The sequence below is a fragment of the Syngnathus typhle genome, linkage group LG14, assembly GCF_033458585.1.
Source record: "Syngnathus typhle isolate RoL2023-S1 ecotype Sweden linkage group LG14, RoL_Styp_1.0, whole genome shotgun sequence".
Lineage (NCBI taxonomy): Eukaryota > Metazoa > Chordata > Actinopteri > Syngnathiformes > Syngnathidae > Syngnathus > Syngnathus typhle.
Window position 1 is genome coordinate 3,557,170 of NC_083751.1, and position 17,001 is coordinate 3,574,170.

The following is a 17,001-nucleotide window of genomic DNA, read 5'->3' on the forward strand; positions in this document are numbered from 1 at the left end:
TGGGGAGTCAATTTCACTTCTACTGCATATAACGCTTCCTCATTCCAAGGCAGTGAGGTGTGTGCGGGGCACAAGAGTGCACCCTGAGGGGAGTGAAATGGAATCCCTGGTTGCTAAAATTAAGGGTGAAATAATGCAGACTATAAACAAGATAAAACACATTCAGAATATATAAAATGCACTGCTGCTTTACTTTGCGATAGTACAAGCACAAAAAAAAAAGTATTCACAGACACAGCACTTCTCTTTTCCCACATTAGCCGTATTCCAAAATGGATTAAATTCTTTTTCCCCTTATTTTTTTAAATAAACAATAAAATAAAATGTAATTTTTTTGTACATACTATTTCAGTCCTCACCGCTCCGAACAACAAAAATATTAATATTTCTTATTTGCTTTTAACATTTTGTCCCATTCACCCTCACGCCACCTTCATATCTTTCAACAACTCGGCGATGTCTATTTTCGGGCTGTGGGTCACACCGGAGCGCAGGGCTCTCTGCAGATCGCGACCCGCTTGGGTTAGCGAGGGCAGGACGCTTTCGCTTTTGCCTTTGCCTTCTCTGCGACAGAGGAGCACCTCATTCACCTCCCCGTCGATCTTTCGTGAGAGGATCGCGGGAAACACGCCGCTTACGCGCTCCAGCACGTCTTTCCTCAAGGCGGAGTCGCGGCACACCAGATTGAGTATGAAAATTCCTAAAAAGCCAAAGAAAAGATTGATAGAAAATGTTTACTATTAAACAATTAAGCTAGTTATTATTTGTCATAGCAGAAGTCACTGGGTACCAACAACAAACAATTGAAAGGTCACTATTACACAATACCTTGAGGGGTCAGTAGGCTGCTGACTTTGTGCAGGATGGAATTTTCCACAAAGGCAGCAGGGGGACAGCTCATACCCACCGTGCTGTCTTTATTGTCCACATCGAACATGATGGCGTCAAACAAAGGACCACCTGGAAACAAAACGAGTATGAGCAATTTTGTTGTGGGACTTTACGTCAGCTGCGTCCCCCTACCTTCTTCCTCCAGGGCACGGATACGTTGAAGGCCGTCCCCGAGCGTGACGGTCAGTTGATCGTCCGGTCGAAAGTGGAACCACTCTTTGGCCACCTCCAGCACCACAGGGTCCAGTTCCACCACCTCCACTGACACACCGGGCACAAAGTCTCGCAAAAACTGCGGCAAGCCTCCTCCTCCGAGTCCAACCACTAGCACTGACACGGGGACATCTTCGAGAGAAAAAGGTTAATGGGCATTAGACAAGTCAAGCTAGGAAAGGAAATTGAGCACAGTGAAAATGCATATGCCACCTCACCTTTGTTTTTTTCCTTGCCTATGCCCAGCATGGCAAGACCCGCCACCATGACTTCGTGGTGGGCACAGCAGAGGAAGCCGCTGTGCACTGACAGGGAAGTCGATGATGGCTGCTTGGTTTTCTTTTTGTTCTTCTTCTTGTGACTCGATGCTGTAGGAACAGAAACTTATGAGTTGGTTTTGAATTTGAAACTTATGAACTTTTGAACCTCAAAGGTAACACGCAAAATGAATCAACTGACTGCTATTAGAGGAGACGAGACGACTTTCGGACTGCACCAGAGCCGCGTTGGACAGGAACACCAATCTGCGGTACAGCTCGCCATCCTCCCCCCTGACGTTCTCCACGCAGTATTCGCCGCTGTGCTCGCTCACACCCCTGCTCACCTCCTCCCGCCAACCCAAGTCGCCGCCCACCGACAGAAACGGGACCTGAGTTCAAACGAAAAACATCTGGTTAACAAATCCAAACTAGTTTTCCAATTCTCAGTACCCACCTGCTGATTATCCGGCATTCCCGGCGGGGCCAGGTCCATCACCATGGGCGAGAGTTCCGATTGGACCGCCTGCATGTCGGCGTACTCTTGATTCCTATGCATGGCGACGATAACCAGGCGGCGGAAGTTGGCGCTGGCTGCCAGTTGCCGCCGGCCTTCACTGGAGCTGTAGAGCCACGCCGTCTCGCTGCCTTGGGGCACTGCAAGAGACAAGGAGGTTCAAGAAAGATGGCAAACATCAAGATACCTTCATCACGGTCCCGCTAGCCTATAGCAACACTTTTTAATACTACTTACAAACATTTGCAACTCTGAGATTGTGTTGGTGTACCTAATGTTGTGACTTACAACACACAAACAAAAAGGCTCACCAATGAAAATGGCAAACTGGTTGAACCTTGGCACCTTAGCGGTCGGGGGTGAATCCTGCACGGTGAGAGTGTATCTGGGCAAGCCGGTCTTTGCGTGGCAAAGCGTGAGCGACGCGCCGGCGTCGACATCCGTGCGCGTGCGTAGCCTTTTCCTCAGGACAGAATAAGCCTGGCGCTCTCGCACGGTCGCCAGCAAGTCGGCCGCCAGCGCTAGACGATTCGGGGTGCCGTCTTCGCCGAGGCAAAACTCCAGAATGGGCGTGGGCATGGGCTGGCGGAATTTGGTGCAGATCAGGATGAAAACGGGCAGAACGAAGGAGTCGCCGTCCTCTTCGGCGCTGGTTTCTTCTTGAAGGCAGTGAAGCCTCACTGCCCAGCCCAGTTGGACAAAATGCTCCACGGCCAGGCGGATCACACTTTCCTGGGCCAGCGTGATACACACGTACCTTCCGCCAACACTGAGCACACGACCCACCTGCAAAGACACGCATAACGTATCCTGATGCTACGCCTGAAAGTTACTTCGGGGTAATTCCAGTTGTACCTCAGTGAGCATATTCCTCGCCAGCTGTCCTCCTTCCTCTGAAGCCATTGCATCCAGGGTGCCTTTGTCCAGAGCTGCCTGGTAACACGCATCCTGGTATGGCATCTGGGTAGCGTCCACCTGCTGGAATTTCAAGTCAGGCCTCCGCTCGGCATTGCGTTGGTTCATGTGGGACACCACGGTCTCGCTGATGTCAATGTTGGTCAGGTACTTGTAGCCCACATCGTGAAGCTGCTCGCTCAATTCAGAGGTTCCACAGCCCACCACCAGTACCTCAAATAGAAAATGTGACAACTATTGTTAAGACTGTACCATTCAAGAAGAAACGTTTACAAACTGTTTTCTCACAGTGTGAATTATAATCAAGTTTGAAAATCAATATAATAGGCATAGCTTACAAGTACAGTTTTCGTGCTAGCTGTCATTTAAATGGCTTGTTCTTATCGGGGTTTGTTCAAATCAAATGAAGACCTAGACAGAAGTGTATACTGAGGATTTGTTTACCTTGTCCTGCATTTTGATGTACTTGTGCAACACGCCACATAGTTTGTTGTAGTCTCCATACCACTCGAATGACTTCTCTCCACGTTTCTTAAAAAATCTTTCCCAGTACTCAGCAGAGCTGAATTCCTCGGCAGTTCGAGGTAATAAACTCATTTTCTATATTTTATCTTTATTTATTTTTTTAATATTGTGCAAAAAAATCTGGTAACCCGATTCCCGTGCCGGCCTCATGGCAATGTTTAGCTCGGACTGCATTACAGGACGTACGGCTATCTGATTGGATAGTCTATTTCAAGCGCTCTCACTGATTGGTCAATCTTTGACTAGCTGCTTTCTATTGGTTGTTGCTCAGTGCTTGCCGTCGGTACTCCGTGTGAAACTAAAACCAGACCAAATTATTTTTGGTTTAATATTCTTTTGTAGTCTATAATAATAAACAAGAAAACACGACTTGGGGTTCTAATTATAATACGTATTTTTAAGATAATTATGTATTGTTAAACCACAACACCTGATCCATATTCTGTTTCAAATTGTCCACCCGGTCAATAAAACATCGAAGAAGAAAACAAAGACGAAGAAGAAGAAGCATCTGATGTAGCAACATGGCGGTGCCGGCTGGACGTAGCGTGGTGTTTGTTACTGGCAACGCGAAGAAACTTGAAGAAGTAAGTTTAGATTGATCTAATTAACGACACGTAGGCGCCCATAAAGACATAATTTGAATAAATTCGGAGCTCCTTGCACACCAGAGACACCTGCTGGTTGTTTGCGGTGGTGCAGCCAAGCCATACTAATCAATTGGCAATTATTTCATTTACAGGTAATTCAAATTCTTGGCGACACGTTTCCATACAAACTTATCTCGAAGAAAATTGACTGTAAGTACATTTTTTTATGCTAAATCTGAAAGAATATGATTTATTTATCATGTGCATCACTCTCCATGTAGTACCTGAATACCAAGGAGAGCCAGATGAGATTTCCATACAGAAGTGCAAGGAGGCTGCAAAACAGGTACAATGACTCACTACTATGATAGACTCGATGGAGGCGCATCTTAATTATTCTCGTAACCCAAATTTGGATGCAAGCATCAATGCATTTTAGTCAATTTTGCCTGCATTGTTGTTCTGAAAACCTATTGTGTTGTTTTTGTTCAGATTGAGGGTCCGGTCATCGTGGAGGACACCTGTTTGTGTTTCAAAGCATTGGGAGGCTTGCCAGGCCCTTACATGTTAGTCTTATATACATTATATTTTAACATTTCAATCATGATGCAATTTGAACTTGTTTTCCAGAAAGTGGTTCCTGGATAAACTCGAGCCAGAAGGTGAGGAATAGTCATGTTGGTAATATTATTTGATAGCAAACCTCTCATCGTGTGTTCATTTCAAAGGCTTGTACAAACTTCTCGCCGGCTTTGAGGATAAATCCGCATGGGCCCTCTGCACGTTTGCGTTTACGTCCGGAAAAGATGAGCCGGTGCAGCTGTTCAGAGGGATAACACAGGTCTAGCTCATCTCTCTTCTGTCACCTTTTAATGCTTGTCTCATGTGATGTCATTTGTATTTTTTCTAGGGCCACATCGTGGAACCAAGGGGACCTCGAGACTTTGGATGGGACCCATGTTTCCAGCCAGAAGGTTATGACAAAACGTAAGGGCTTATGTTATGTTCCTACCAAATGGGGGCGCCAGAGATCAACTGTGGTCCAGCACTGTAGAGTTAGTTCTATTAGTGTATTGATAGCAGTGCTAATTTGGAGGGGGAAAAAAAATGCTTTGACATGAAAGATTTTTTTTTTTTTTTTTTTTTACAAAATTGTCAATTTCCCACAATATCATCCTTTCCATGTTTCCAGCTACGCAGAGTTGCCTAAAACAGTCAAGAACTCCATTTCTCACCGATACCGAGCGCTAGCGGCTTTGTCGGAGCACTTTTCGCCACACGCCAAGAAGACAGATGATTGAGTGGCCCGTGTTGTTGCAGTTGAGTTGATTCTACAACAGTGCTTCCAGTCATTTGCTCCTAATAAATGTTTTCCTCTCATTTTTTTTAACATGTCTTATTTTGAGGGGGGGGGGGGGTGTTACATCATGCAGAAACTATGCAAATTTTTCAACGAGTGAATAAGAGCTGTTTCATTGTTCCTCAGTGGCTCATCAAGAAGTAACCTGGCAAGTAACCATTCAAAGAGCTTTGCTTTTCCCACAGTTGATGTTGCAACAGAATCCTCAAAATTATGCACACAACATTGTACTAACAGGCATCATTTTGAATACTTTCCGGTTGCAATGCAAGTTCCAAGCACAAAAGATGCAACCTTAAAGGAGCATAAATCACACAAGAGAAGCTCCAGAGGCCTGATGAGAGCAGCAGATTACAGCCCAGGGACGATGATGATTGTTCAGGCTGGATGGTGCCGGCTGGGGTCTGCAGCCCAAACTGAACTGCAATAACATGGGAATTTGGATATTGAATGACCCATTGAGTCACAGGAAGTCCAAATGAGACTGGAGCGGTCCACGTGCAGCACCAGCGGTGCACGTGGGGCTCAAACACAGTCATGTGCTTTCACATTGATTAAAACCAATCTGATGCTAATCAATTTTATCCTGCAAGAAATAATGTTCCAGGTTCAGTAAATAAATATTTGTGATGTTTAAATTAACATTCGAAGGTAGATATTATGCATTATTTTTCAAATTTTAAATCTTGTGCTAATAACATGCACAATGTGAGTCCAGAGCGAGTTATGCTTTTTTGAGCCTAAGATGAAAAACAGGAAAAAAGGCTGTGTGACTTCATCAAGTCTCAGTCGGTCACGATTGCGCAAGAGGATGAGGTTTTGATGAGGCTTCCAGAGGGGCGGCCAAGTGCACCTGACTCACATGAAAGTCTCGAGACGCTCCTTTAAAAAAAATTAACAAGAAGCCACAGGAGTATAAAAAGAGAGCTTTGTGCTGCATACCAAATGTCTGACGCTCTGTTTTTGTTCCAAAAGCGGTATATTAATAACCTTCCATAAATGTTTTGAACAGAAGGGGAGGGAAATAAACCTGTTGTTTTGTTCCTTTCAAAGTGATGGGGACATTCTTACTTGGTGACTGTGCAGTTAATCAAGTGAAGACTGTGTGACCGGACCTGACTTTTACTATAATCACATGGAAGTCAACCTGCACCATGGAAAATCTGGCGTTTGACTTTATCGCATTTATTTTAATTTTGCATGTATAGAAACACACTTATTTTTTTGACCATGTGATGCGTCCTTCCTGATTTGTTGTATGATGTCTTACAAATATTACCTTGACTTGCTTGAAATGCTCTCGCGGTCCATAAGTTTCTAGACCCAAACTTTTTAGCCAAACAGTCCTGGGTTATGCAGCGTCAGGGATTGTAGTAGTTCCTGGAAGTTCTCCACAGTCCACGGCTCTACGCCGGGTCCCACAGCCGCGGGAATGCTACTACTATCGGGGCAGATGATCTGCGGGTCGTTGAACGTCACCAGCACGTCGGTGCCGAACTGCGGCAGCCGGAACACGCCAAGATGAAGCTTCACCCGGTTCCTCGCAGTCTCATTATACTTTGACACGCTTTGGATTCCCGTCAGCACCCAAGCGGAGCTGCACGCCGACAGGGAGAGTGACGATTTGGGCAAGGCGACCACGTCCGTCACCTGCTGCGCGTCGGGCTGCGAGGCTGCGTTGTTACCCGCGATGTCCTCAAAGTGGTGCCGGGCCGCGTCATGGTCCGCGACGTGGTCTTGGTACTCAACCAGCTCCACGATGAGACTCTGGTCGGTTCGGGTGTGGACGAACGCCTCCTGGTTGTCCGGGATCTCCCGCATCTCGCTCACGTCCGCGGCGCTATGTGGAAGGACGGCCGACAGAGCGCCTCCGAACAGTGGATGAGGCTCGTTGACGCGCTGCATGTCAACAGCTGACTTTCACAACGAAAACAGCCTTGGCCTGATCTGTAAATAAACACACTTAACTTTAGTCACAAAACGTGGCGAAAGTACATTGACGCCATTTTTAAAAAACGTACTTCCGGGTGTCGTATTTCTTCTTCGTTTTTACGGGCGCTTAATAAACTGAGTGCTGCCATCTACAGGCGAGGTGTAGACAAGCCATTGCAACCTGGCTTTCTTTACGATGACTAAATGTAAAGCATTGTCTTTTCTATAAAACAGACACGTTTTCTCGTTTCTTTATAAATATCAGTAAAACTTACTGTATTACAGCCCCTGTATTGTATATTTTGTGGAGAGTGGGTGCGGCTTAACGAGTAACTTCCCGGTCAGCTGATCAGTGTCAAGCTATCACAAAGCAGAGGGGGCGATAGCAACGGAAGATCGGCTAACATCCACAATGGTCCATTTCTTGGACATCATTTGATGAAACCTCTTAGAAATCTGCCACCCTAAAGCGTGAGTCCTCCTCCTAGGTCGGTTTTGCTTCTTCTGTTGGCCGCGGCGGTGGCGTTAGCATCCGTAGCTTCGCATGGAGGCTACGACATGGCACCGAGCAGTGACACAGCTCCTTTAATATGCAAGGTTGTCTTTTACATGGCGCTTGAACGCATTTGCTTTGTTACCAAAGTACAAGGCAAGTATTGGGGAAATAAAAAGGATCAAATTTGGGGTTTATTTGATAGATCTTACAAATAATGTGTGACAGGAAGGAAAACAAACTCGGCTCTTATTCATGAATCGTTACATCCTTCCTTTGGATAAACCTGCCTTTTCATATCTGCTTTTCTTTCTTTTTTTTTACTTTTTACTTTGCGACATCTTGTCCCCTTCCTCTTCAGTAATACACTTTTGCATCCTTACATCCACTTAAACATTACTCTTCCTTCGTCTTCAAGCATCCTCACATTAAAACCTGGTTTAAGGGTTCTCCAAACTGAAGGTGTAGGCCCCAAAGTGGCCCCTACATCGAGTCCCACCTGGGTCCTTTTTATACTGGGTCACCCATTGCTATTTTGGGTCTTGAGCTGGGCGTTTGGATAACCTCAACCCAGGAATACTTCACTTGCTTTCTACTAACGATTTTTCCTTTCTCCATTCCTAACATGCTATTTCTATTCCCCTTTCTCTCTTCCTTCACTGTAGCAGCTTCTCTTGAGTGTTTACTGGAAACGTCATCCCATTGAGTTTCCAGTGGCAGTGCCAGAATCGGACGCGGAGAGCGCAACCGTTTCAAAACTGAACTGGACTCGATGGTATAAGTTTGACGCTTGACCCCGGAGACAGCAAGAATGTTTTGTGACAATTGCATTAAACCTGTAAATCAATTTCTAGGCTGTACCTAATGAGTTGACTTTCTCCTAATGGCGCAGAGGGAGCCCGATCGGGAGGATCAGCAGCTTGACGACAACATGCCCCCCAAGTTCAAGAGACATCTCAACGACGATGAGGTCACGGGATCCATCCGCAGCGAGAGGGCGAGTATGCATGTTGAACACATAATTAATTCATTAAATTATACTCACGAGTCATCATGCATCCAGTTTTTAATGTTCAGCCTTCAGGTTGTTACCTCACAACACCCAGCACCCCGTCTGACCTCTTGTTTTGGTTTGTTGTGGATACTTCACCACGGGTTACATAATGGTCGTCATCCTCGGGTCTGTGTGATTCCAGAGCACCTGCAGGAAATGTAGTCTACACTCCACATAATCTCACGGAACATCCTGTCAATGCACGCGCCATATTTAGATAATAAAAGAGAGATGCCGTCTCTCCTGGCAACAGCGATCTCCCGCCGTCCAATGGGAAAGCGAGACGCGCGGGATTCAGTCTCCTCCTGTGAGGAATTTAATGCAGCCGTCCACGTTGAATCTCCACGAATAGCGTGGAGTGTTTGGTGTCGTTGCTTCTTTTAGACTCTAGTCTGCTCCACCTGATCCAGGCTCACGCTTTGGATCCGCTCCCTTGTTGGCGCGGACTCGGTGCTTTTGATGTTGGCTCAGGTGGAGACAGCGAGCAGATCATCGTAAATCCGACCACGTAGTTGCACCTCATTAAAAAAAAAAAAAATTCTAATCTGACTGTTTTGTCTTCACAGAGGAACCTACTCGAGGAAGACTCTGATGAAGAGGAAGACTTTTTTCTGTCAGTTTGTTTCCGCGTATACAGGCCGGACATGAGTAGGCATCCACTTTTAAAATGATTTCCTTCTGCCTGTCTCCCAGGCGCGGCCCCACGGGACCCCGATTGGGAGGCCAGAACGACAAACTCAAACAGTGAGTCCAAGCGCATTCTTTCCCACGAAGCAAATCGGTGTGTCGTGCCTGCGCCTGCGTATGACGTAATCTACTTGTTGTGTTTAGCGGAGGCTTGCAGGTAGTTAGCGCGTTGTGTAACAGAGCCACGTTGTTGTCTAACTTGTGCGAGAACGGAGAAGTGATTGAAAGCTACCCAGAAAAGGGGAGGAGCTAATTTAGCTTGGTTCGTTAGCGGAAGCTACTTTGTGAGATGAATTTAAAATGATATTCACCGACGTCAATGACTCTCTTTGGCGCTCAGCGTGCAGTCGCAGGTGGACGAGGTGATCGACGTGATGCAGGAGAACATCTCCAAGGTGATCGAGAGGGGCGAGCGTCTCGACGACCTGCAGGACAAGTCGGGTGAGGCCTCAGCTGTGATACCTGCGCACAGCAATTAGCGAAAATAGTCAATTCGATTCAGTTCGGTGGGCTCGGGAAAAGGATTTTTCCGATCCAAATGGGTTTTCCGTATCGTTGCCATGAATGAATAAGCGATTGTTGCATCTGGGCAAGCAACAACACCATGTGCAACACATTTTGTCCTCCTCGGCAGCGGGCGAGCATGACAGTGTTAAGTAGTAGGCTGCAAATGTGTTTTTCCTCCATTGTGAATAAATTGGCAACTTTTCGTGTGTTCTGGAAGCTTGCGTAACAGCAGTCTGAGTCACCTCAGTCCGAGGTCCAAACAGTGTCTCGGCGCTCACGTGTCCCGTTCTGTTCGTTTTTCCAGAGAGCCTATCGGACAACGCGTCGGCCTTCAGCAGCCGAGCCAAACAGCTGCACAGGAGGATGATGTGGCGGAACATGAAGATGAAGATGATCATCGCTCTGGTAGTGGTGGGGCTCCTGCTGATTATAATCGGTGAGTAAGCTCACTGAATCAAACCAAACGGAATCTACCGAGATGCGAATCATCTTTGTGTTCTCTTGTCCTTTTCAGTTCCGGTGATTCTGCGGTATCGTTAGTATCCGCGGAAGAGGGCGACGGGCCTTTCCATTCTCATCTCATCACACAATCCAGTTGCGGGAGTCGGAAGACAAGCTCCCCCCCCCCCCCCCCCTGTCCCTCTTCACAAAAGTTGGCCCGACCCGACCGCCTTCATCCCAAGCTTTGGAGTTTTAGAAAGTGTTTGTTGGGGGCCGAGTAGTACAGTTTGCATAACCTGCCAATCTATTTAAACGAGGCCACACGAGGAAACCAAAATGGAGGACATCTTTCACACGCTTCAATGGAAGTTAGCGTTCTCTGTCCAACCAGTGACTGCGAGTGCGTTTTGCAACGCCGCAAGTGTATGTACAGAACTGAATCCAACCACCGTATTTGTAATTATTTATTTTTTAACGGGCACTACGCTTTCGGGATGCCCCCCTAATGTCAAAATGCGTCAGCGGCATCCTTCTCGCCAGTTGAAAGCAAAACCACGAATGTTGTCTGTAGTCTTTCTAAGTCGTTTTGAATGTCCTTTTTAAAACTGTGAAACGGTCCAGACATTTTATTTGACTGCACTTTCATTTCTTTTCTTTCCATGATGTACATATTGATCCTGTAAGCATTCCAATCCTCATTCTTTCCCTCTTAACCGCCTCACTCCGTCTGAAATAAAAGTGCTATTAAAAGTCCGTTCTCCAGTTTGATCTGGTTTGAACCAGTCGTCAGGAGGACATTGTAAATAAAGATGGGAAAGACTTTGGAAGAACAAGACTGGAGATAAAGAAGATACTAATACCTGAGAGCAAAAATTGTCACGAGGGACATCCTGAATTGTCTTCTAAAAACTCCCATTTACATTTTATTGCTCTGGCAGCAGTTAGAAATATCTCAGACCTCATTATGGTTCTAGCAGGGTCCCACTGTGGCACGTGACTTTTTTTATTTGACATTTTAAAAAGATGAAGTCTGGGACTGTTAAAAACATTCACTTAATCACACTGCCTGTCCAAAAAAACATGGATTGATTGATGAAGCACACGAAATGCTTTCATACTGACTGAGCTGGGACCTTTTTTTTTTTTTTAAATCCGCCCACATTGGCAGCACAGCTTGTTTTGGTCCTGTGTTTGGGATGACTTCAGATTCCGGGCATGGTGGCGGTTGTGTGAGTCACATGAAAGGAAATCAAACACACAAGAAGAGAGTGCCAAACGCTATTACACACACACACACACACACACACACACACACACACGCACGGAGAAGATATATGGAACGATATGGGCATCTCAGTAGCTGGAAATAAAGCCAACAAATCTCCAATGAAAGACACTTTAAGTCTTTTGGATAAGATTTGTGAAAACAAGCATGGTTAAATACTTAATGCTCATATTTTTAAACAACCCGCTAAATTCCCTTCCCACAACTGAGAGATATTTCATAACTAGTCATTCATTACAATTTGGACTAAACAGACTTTTTTTTTTAAACTCCCTGATTTTATATTTACAATTCTAGGGTTACTCTGGACTTTGAGGGGGAACACTTTTAAGGAAAGCCCTTTTTCTTTTTTGTCTGGATTGTGAATCACTTCAATCGACCCAGATTATCTATATGCATGGATAAACAAATGAAAGCTGCGGAGGTCCATTTGAATTTTTGGTCTCGGCAACGAATCTTTCATCGTGCTCCTCATCTGAAAATAAACGGGATCACCGTAGCTATCGCATGACGCTGAAAAAAGCCACCTGGCAACCGACAGGGCATCATTTGTTGTTGTTAAGCGCATTTATTGATCCACACTAAGTGTTGGCAGCAAACATGCCGATCGATGTTGATACTTGTCTCAACTCTTATTGCTTAGGAATGGAAAGAACACCCAGGGGACCCTATTTTGCGCTGTTACCACCTTAGGACTTGTGAACCCCCCCCCCCCCCCCCGAAAGGTGACACTCCAGTAACCGTATCCAATGAGGCCCCGACTTTTTGGGAATGTGCGGGCCACGTCTTAATAATTCCACTCAGGTTATTAAATCAAACACTCAGTGGGCATTAGAAATAAAGTGGAGGATTGTTGTTGTTTCGGGTCGGCGCTGGGTTAAAAATCTAACCGTGCTGAAAGAGTGAAAACATAAACCTCCTCCTGTAAATCCATCTTCCTTGCTCCCCTCCCTCCCTTTCGCTCCCTCCTTTTCACCTCTTCTGCTCACCGTATAAATATCTGCGAGCGGCACCGGGAGAGATCAGTGCAAGCGACCTGCTCGCAAGAAAGACAAGCAAAAGAAGACTTACTCATCATTCCTCCATCATGTTCCTCCTGCTCTCCGTGTGCATCTTGGGGCTCCTGGCCTCACAGAGTGACGCCCAGGACCGAGCCGCCCTCTGGAGGGGCAACGACCGCAGCGGGCGATGCCAGTACACCTTCACCGTAGCCAGCCCCACCGAGACCAGCTGCCCCCAGGCCGGAGGTCCAGAGTTTGAAGGCATCAAGGCCAGGCTTTCGCTGCTGGAGGCGTTGGTGTCCAAGCTGACCGGAGGAGGCAACGCGCCGGATGCCCGACTCCAGGAGGCCCTGACCCGGGCGGTGGGCGAGAGGAACCTCCTCCAGGGAGAGAAGGAGCGTCTGGAGAGGGAGCTGGGCTCGCTTCAGAGACGCTCGGAGGAGATACTGAGGGAGACGGAGAGGCTGAGGAGCAGACCGTGTCCGCCGCAGACCCCCTCCGTGTCGGGCGGTGCTCCGATGAGACCTGCTGGAGGTAAGAAGCACAACAGAATTTGCACAAGATGTCACCCACTCCATGCAGTCAATCCGTGCCCTCGAAATATGGTTGACATAATTATCGCCAGCCCTGGTTAAGATGAGTCAAAAAATGAATTTAATCTTTATTGCAGCATACTGAAAATGGTAGAAATCAAGCTCCTCCCATGGCCAGCTCAGTCCCCAGACCTCAACCCCATTGAAAACCTGTGGAGTGAGCTAAAGAGGAGAGGACCCAGGTGGAAAATGGAATAGTCCAGGATCCCTCTTTCTGTATTCCCACATTTTATGACCATTAGGTGCTATTTTGCTACCACAAGGGGCTTGTATGAAGTATTAACGTCATGGGTGCTGAAATTTGTGGCAGAAATGATTTGATGTAAATAAAAATAAAAAATAAAAAATAAATATATATATATATATATATTATAAATGTGTAATTTTTTTTTCTACCGAATAAATGCACTTGAATTAAAGGTTGGGTTTTAGTTTGTTTTTTTCTTCTTCTCGGTATTTGAAGCTATAGAACACATCTTAACCAGGACTGGCAATAATTATGGAAGGCAGTTGTATGTATGTATGTACACAATATATATACACGTATACGATAGATATAGATATATATACACAAACATGCACACACAAACACCCATTTTATTACTCTCGTGCTAGTTTGCTGATCCCCCCCAAACACACACAAGCCCCCCATGTGTGAGGAATAAATCCATTTCCTGAAGTTGGACTTTGTGTGCATCAGCCTTGAGATGCAATTTCAATTCATCCCATGGAATTTGTATTTTTTATTAAGACAAAAGCACACAATAATATTATGTTTTTAAAAAAATCCTTTGGGAGGAAATAAATACCTTAACCAGAGAAGGGGGGGGGGGGGGATATGAAAACCCTCTGGATGATAAACAAAGATGGAGGCCCATCTGGACCACACACACAAACACACACACGGGATTAGAATGTGTTTACCTACCTGCAGTGCTGATGAATGACGATCCATTCACCTCGGTTTTTTTTCTTCCTGTTCTGTTTTCCAAACGTTTACATTTCCCATGTCACATGCATTTCTTGCCAGCATGTCTCCATCATCATCAGCAGGCTCCACCTGAAAGCCATTAAAAAGGATTTCTGCATCATTTAACCTTGTTGTTTGTGTGCCACTGCACGCAGCATGCCTTGAACTTTCTCTCAACTTGAAAAGCAATAATACAAGCAAGTCAAGGATTTGATCAAATCTCGGTTATTTCTCCGGATTTCAAAGTCCAGAAATGTCTTCGGGATTTAACGGGGTCACCCAGCACGAGCCCCCCCCGCCACAGCGTCACGCCGTCTTCCGACTGTCTGTCTCCACAGCAGCTGGGAATGCGTCGAGAGAGTGTCCACTTCCTGTCGTCGCATTCCCTGCTGTCGCCCTCGCAAACGACCGGTTTACAAATGGCCTGGATTTGTCCGTGCCATTAAATAAAAAAAACCTGACTGACGTTTTGTGTGTTCAGGTTCGAGCCCTGTGTCCCACCTGATGGCCCGTCCCAACAGACCAGAGGACAGCATGAGTTTAAGAGGTCAGGTGGTCCCCTAATCCAGCACGGGATTCGTCACATTAACACCTCTGGCTCTGTGTTTATGTGACAGACTCGGTGTGGCAGCAAGGCTTCCAGGAGCTCAAGGCTGAGGTGACCGAAGTTCCGGCTCCTGAAGAATACACAGGTTGGAGACTCTCAATAGACATCAAATTTGAATAGCGTGAATGGAATGAGCCACTAAAAGACATATGAGGTCAGTTTGTTCGGTGTGCAGCTTTCGAGTAAATACAATGACGTCAAGAGATGTTGTCAAGTCTGGGCCTCTAACATGACAACCCCAAAAAGTAGCTCCCATGGTGACACTGTTATTAATAACCGGTCACGTTGGAGTCCAGAATAGCAGCGTCACGGCAGCATGGCTTACTCTGGACTTGTGTTGTTGTTTTTAGAGCTGTCCACCGTCTCTTCAGGGGGGGGGGGGGGGATCATTGCATGTGCTCTCCACACAGGCAAGTTGTTGTGTTGCCAAATCCTGCACCTGGCGGGAAAGCACCTGAGTTCCTCACAGGCTTAGGTCATCAAGCTGGCATTGCATCTGAAAGATAAATACAGTTAAGTTAGTCTTGACTTACTGGACCTGAAATTTTCCTCGGTCCTGTGTGGTCCAGGTTGCGGCGTGCTGGTGTCCGTGTCGGAGCCAGTCACTCACAGGAAGGCTGACAGCATCGCGGGCAAATACGGCGTGTGGATGCAGGACCCCGAGGCGGTGGCACCGTACGGGCCGGCCATGGTGTGGCGAATCGATACGGTCGGCTCCGACGTCAGGCAGCTGTTTGGGTATGAAGACATGGAGCAGCTCTCCAGGGGCTTTCCTACCAAGGTGGCTATTCTTTGGAAATGTTTTCTTAAACCAAAAAAGTTGGTTATTTTTGGTTGAACAAATCAAATGATTTGACTTGAAAGCAGCAATTAACGTTCTTCGTTTTGAGACCTATTTTAAAGACCTTTTGTCACCCAGGTGGTGTTACTACCAGAGCCCCTGGAAGGCACGGGCGCCGTCCTGTACCGCGGCTCCCTGTACTACCAGCGTCGCCGCAGCCGAACCTTGATCCGTTTCGACCTGGCGTCGGAGAGCGTGGCGGCCCGGCGCGACCTGCCGCACGCCGGCTTCCACGGTCAGTTCCCGTACTCTTGGGGCGGCTACACAGACATCGACCTGGCGGTGGACGAGCGCGGCTTGTGGGCAATCTACTCCACCAGCAAGGCCAAGGGCGCCGTGGTGCTATCCCGGCTTGACCCGCACGACCTGCGGGTGACCAAGAGCTGGGAGACCAACATCCGCAAGAACAGCGTAGCCAACGCCTTCCTCGTGTGCGGCCGCCTCTACACTGTGGCGAGCTACGGGGCAGCGAACACCACCGTCAACTATGTATTCGATACAGAGAGCGGCCGCGGACGGTCCCTGGCGGTTCCCTTCGCAAACAAGTACCGCTACAACAGCATGATCGATTACAACCCCGCGCAGAAGAAGCTTTTCGCCTGGGACAATTTCCACATGGTCTCCTACGACCTCCGACTGGGGCGACCCCCTGCTGAGGCCTAAGGGCCCCGAGCTACAACATGAAAAGACTCAGAGTTTTGTTAAGGCTGCCTCAAAGTCTACAGAAGGCCACCACAACTTTATTTTTCATACACGTTATAACTTAAGTTTTAACTTTGGATTTGTATTTTTTTGTGTGTAATTGTTACATTTCTTTGAAATTAAATGACTTAAAACTGCAAAAGTGTATAGTTACATTGTCAAATGACATATTTTGTGTGTAATTTCACAGTTATTCATTTTTTACATTTTAAGAATATGGAGAAAAAAATAGCACCCCAAAAAATGTAAAAATAATTCCAGTTAAAAGGTAAAAAAATTACATTGTGATCGAATAAAAAGTAATTGTGGAATAGCAGGCCCAGCGCACCAGTATCCAGGACGGATATAATTATTTTTGTACCCGATTGGGTTTGTGTCTATACACCACAGGAACGTTAGACAAATATTGTACCCAAGTTTGACGTTTTCCCACCTGCTGCTTTGGCGTGCACTTGCCGCATAAAATGATTGATTCATTGACGCGTGTGTACAAATAATTAAATGTACAGTGTGTGACTAGTTGACATGATATTGCATGGACACTGTAGTCAACTAATGTACATTGTTCTTTTTGAAATAAAAGGTTTCAAATGGGCAACTCACCCAAAACAAGTTTCAAA

General features: G+C 46.4%; 5 protein-coding genes across 9 annotated transcripts; 3 read left to right on the forward strand and 2 right to left on the reverse strand.

Annotated features, from left to right (window-relative positions):
- Window positions 1-172: 172 nt before the first annotated feature.
- mettl13 (methyltransferase 13, eEF1A lysine and N-terminal methyltransferase) lies at window positions 173-3,605 on the reverse strand. The gene is made up of 9 exons (XM_061296305.1): window positions 3,238-3,605; window positions 2,734-3,006; window positions 2,190-2,664; window positions 1,819-2,018; window positions 1,564-1,753; window positions 1,323-1,472; window positions 1,024-1,236; window positions 829-960; window positions 173-700 (listed from the first exon to the last, which is right to left on the reverse strand). Exons 1-9 carry the CDS (start codon window positions 3,388-3,390, stop codon window positions 423-425), a joined length of 2,064 nt encoding a protein of 687 aa, XP_061152289.1. The 5' UTR covers window positions 3,391-3,605; the 3' UTR covers window positions 173-422.
- Window positions 3,606-3,626: 21 nt separating this feature from the next.
- itpa (inosine triphosphatase (nucleoside triphosphate pyrophosphatase)) lies at window positions 3,627-5,288 on the forward strand. The gene is made up of 8 exons (XM_061296311.1): window positions 3,627-3,905; window positions 4,061-4,118; window positions 4,190-4,254; window positions 4,401-4,474; window positions 4,539-4,570; window positions 4,637-4,749; window positions 4,819-4,895; window positions 5,101-5,288. Exons 1-8 carry the CDS (start codon window positions 3,843-3,845, stop codon window positions 5,207-5,209), a joined length of 591 nt encoding a protein of 196 aa, XP_061152295.1. The 5' UTR covers window positions 3,627-3,842; the 3' UTR covers window positions 5,210-5,288.
- A 133-nt stretch (window positions 5,289-5,421) lies between these two features.
- On the reverse strand, window positions 5,422-7,173 carry rangrf (RAN guanine nucleotide release factor). 3 transcript variants are annotated; one of them, XR_009717797.1, is made up of 2 exons: window positions 6,548-7,173; window positions 5,422-5,689 (listed from the first exon to the last, which is right to left on the reverse strand). XR_009717797.1 is itself a non-coding variant. In XM_061296312.1 (1 exon), exon 1 carries the CDS (start codon window positions 7,171-7,173, stop codon window positions 6,601-6,603), a length of 573 nt encoding a protein of 190 aa, XP_061152296.1. In that variant the 3' UTR covers window positions 6,433-6,600. The 3 variants fall into 3 exon arrangements, 1 of the variants encoding a protein (XP_061152296.1); XR_009717798.1 differs by lacking the exon at window positions 5,422-5,689 and adding an exon at window positions 5,835-6,150; XM_061296312.1 differs by lacking the exon at window positions 5,422-5,689 and having other exon boundaries at window positions 6,433-7,173.
- Window positions 7,174-7,503: 330 nt separating this feature from the next.
- vamp4 (vesicle-associated membrane protein 4) lies at window positions 7,504-11,135 on the forward strand. 3 transcript variants are annotated; one of them, XM_061296313.1, is made up of 8 exons: window positions 7,504-7,671; window positions 8,359-8,468; window positions 8,586-8,690; window positions 9,314-9,360; window positions 9,441-9,491; window positions 9,775-9,875; window positions 10,246-10,377; window positions 10,456-11,135. In XM_061296313.1, the coding sequence occupies exons 2-8, from the start codon at window positions 8,466-8,468 to the stop codon at window positions 10,479-10,481; spliced, it is 465 nt and encodes a 154-aa protein (XP_061152297.1). In that variant the 5' UTR covers window positions 7,504-7,671; window positions 8,359-8,465; the 3' UTR covers window positions 10,482-11,135. The 3 variants fall into 3 exon arrangements, with proteins under 3 accessions (XP_061152297.1, XP_061152298.1, XP_061152299.1); XM_061296314.1 differs by lacking the exon at window positions 8,359-8,468 and having other exon boundaries at window positions 7,635-7,671; XM_061296315.1 differs by lacking the exon at window positions 8,359-8,468 and having other exon boundaries at window positions 7,645-7,671; window positions 8,586-8,694.
- Window positions 11,136-12,665: 1,530 nt separating this feature from the next.
- Window positions 12,666-17,001, forward strand: myoc (myocilin). Its single transcript, XM_061296499.1, has 5 exons — window positions 12,666-13,202; window positions 14,713-14,778; window positions 14,849-14,923; window positions 15,408-15,619; window positions 15,758-17,001. The coding sequence occupies exons 1-5, from the start codon at window positions 12,755-12,757 to the stop codon at window positions 16,340-16,342; spliced, it is 1,386 nt and encodes a 461-aa protein (XP_061152483.1). The 5' UTR covers window positions 12,666-12,754; the 3' UTR covers window positions 16,343-17,001.

Bases quoted from the DNA above. Each gene is read 5' to 3' on its own strand.
- myoc (XM_061296499.1), top strand. From the start codon at position 12,755: ATGTTCCTCCTGCTCTCCGTGTGCATCTTGGGGCTCCTGGCCTCACAG. The intron at 14,779-14,848 runs GTCAGGTGGTCC...TTTATGTGACAG, and splicing joins GGACAGCATGAGTTTAAGAG to ACTCGGTGTGGCAGCAAGGC. The intron at 14,924-15,407 runs GTTGGAGACTCT...TGTGTGGTCCAG, and splicing joins GGCTCCTGAAGAATACACAG to GTTGCGGCGTGCTGGTGTCC.
- mettl13 (XM_061296305.1), bottom strand. From the start codon at position 3,390: ATGAGTTTATTACCTCGAACTGCCGAGGAATTCAGCTCTGCTGAGTAC. The intron at 961-1,023 runs GTAGGGGGACGC...TTTTGTTTCCAG, and splicing joins CCGTGCCCTGGAGGAAGAAG to GTGGTCCTTTGTTTGACGCC. The intron at 701-828 runs GTATTGTGTAAT...TTGGCTTTTTAG, and splicing joins CAGCCTACTGACCCCTCAAG to GAATTTTCATACTCAATCTG.
- rangrf (XM_061296312.1), bottom strand. From the start codon at position 7,173: ATGCAGCGCGTCAACGAGCCTCATCCACTGTTCGGAGGCGCTCTGTCG.
- itpa (XM_061296311.1), top strand. From the start codon at position 3,843: ATGGCGGTGCCGGCTGGACGTAGCGTGGTGTTTGTTACTGGCAACGCG. The intron at 4,475-4,538 runs GTTAGTCTTATA...CTTGTTTTCCAG, and splicing joins GGCTTGCCAGGCCCTTACAT to AAAGTGGTTCCTGGATAAAC. The intron at 4,750-4,818 runs GTCTAGCTCATC...TATTTTTTCTAG, and splicing joins TGTTCAGAGGGATAACACAG to GGCCACATCGTGGAACCAAG.
- vamp4 (XM_061296313.1), top strand. The intron at 8,691-9,313 runs GCGAGTATGCAT...TTGTCTTCACAG, and splicing joins GATCCATCCGCAGCGAGAGG to AGGAACCTACTCGAGGAAGA. The intron at 9,876-10,245 runs GTGAGGCCTCAG...TCGTTTTTCCAG, and splicing joins CGACCTGCAGGACAAGTCGG to AGAGCCTATCGGACAACGCG.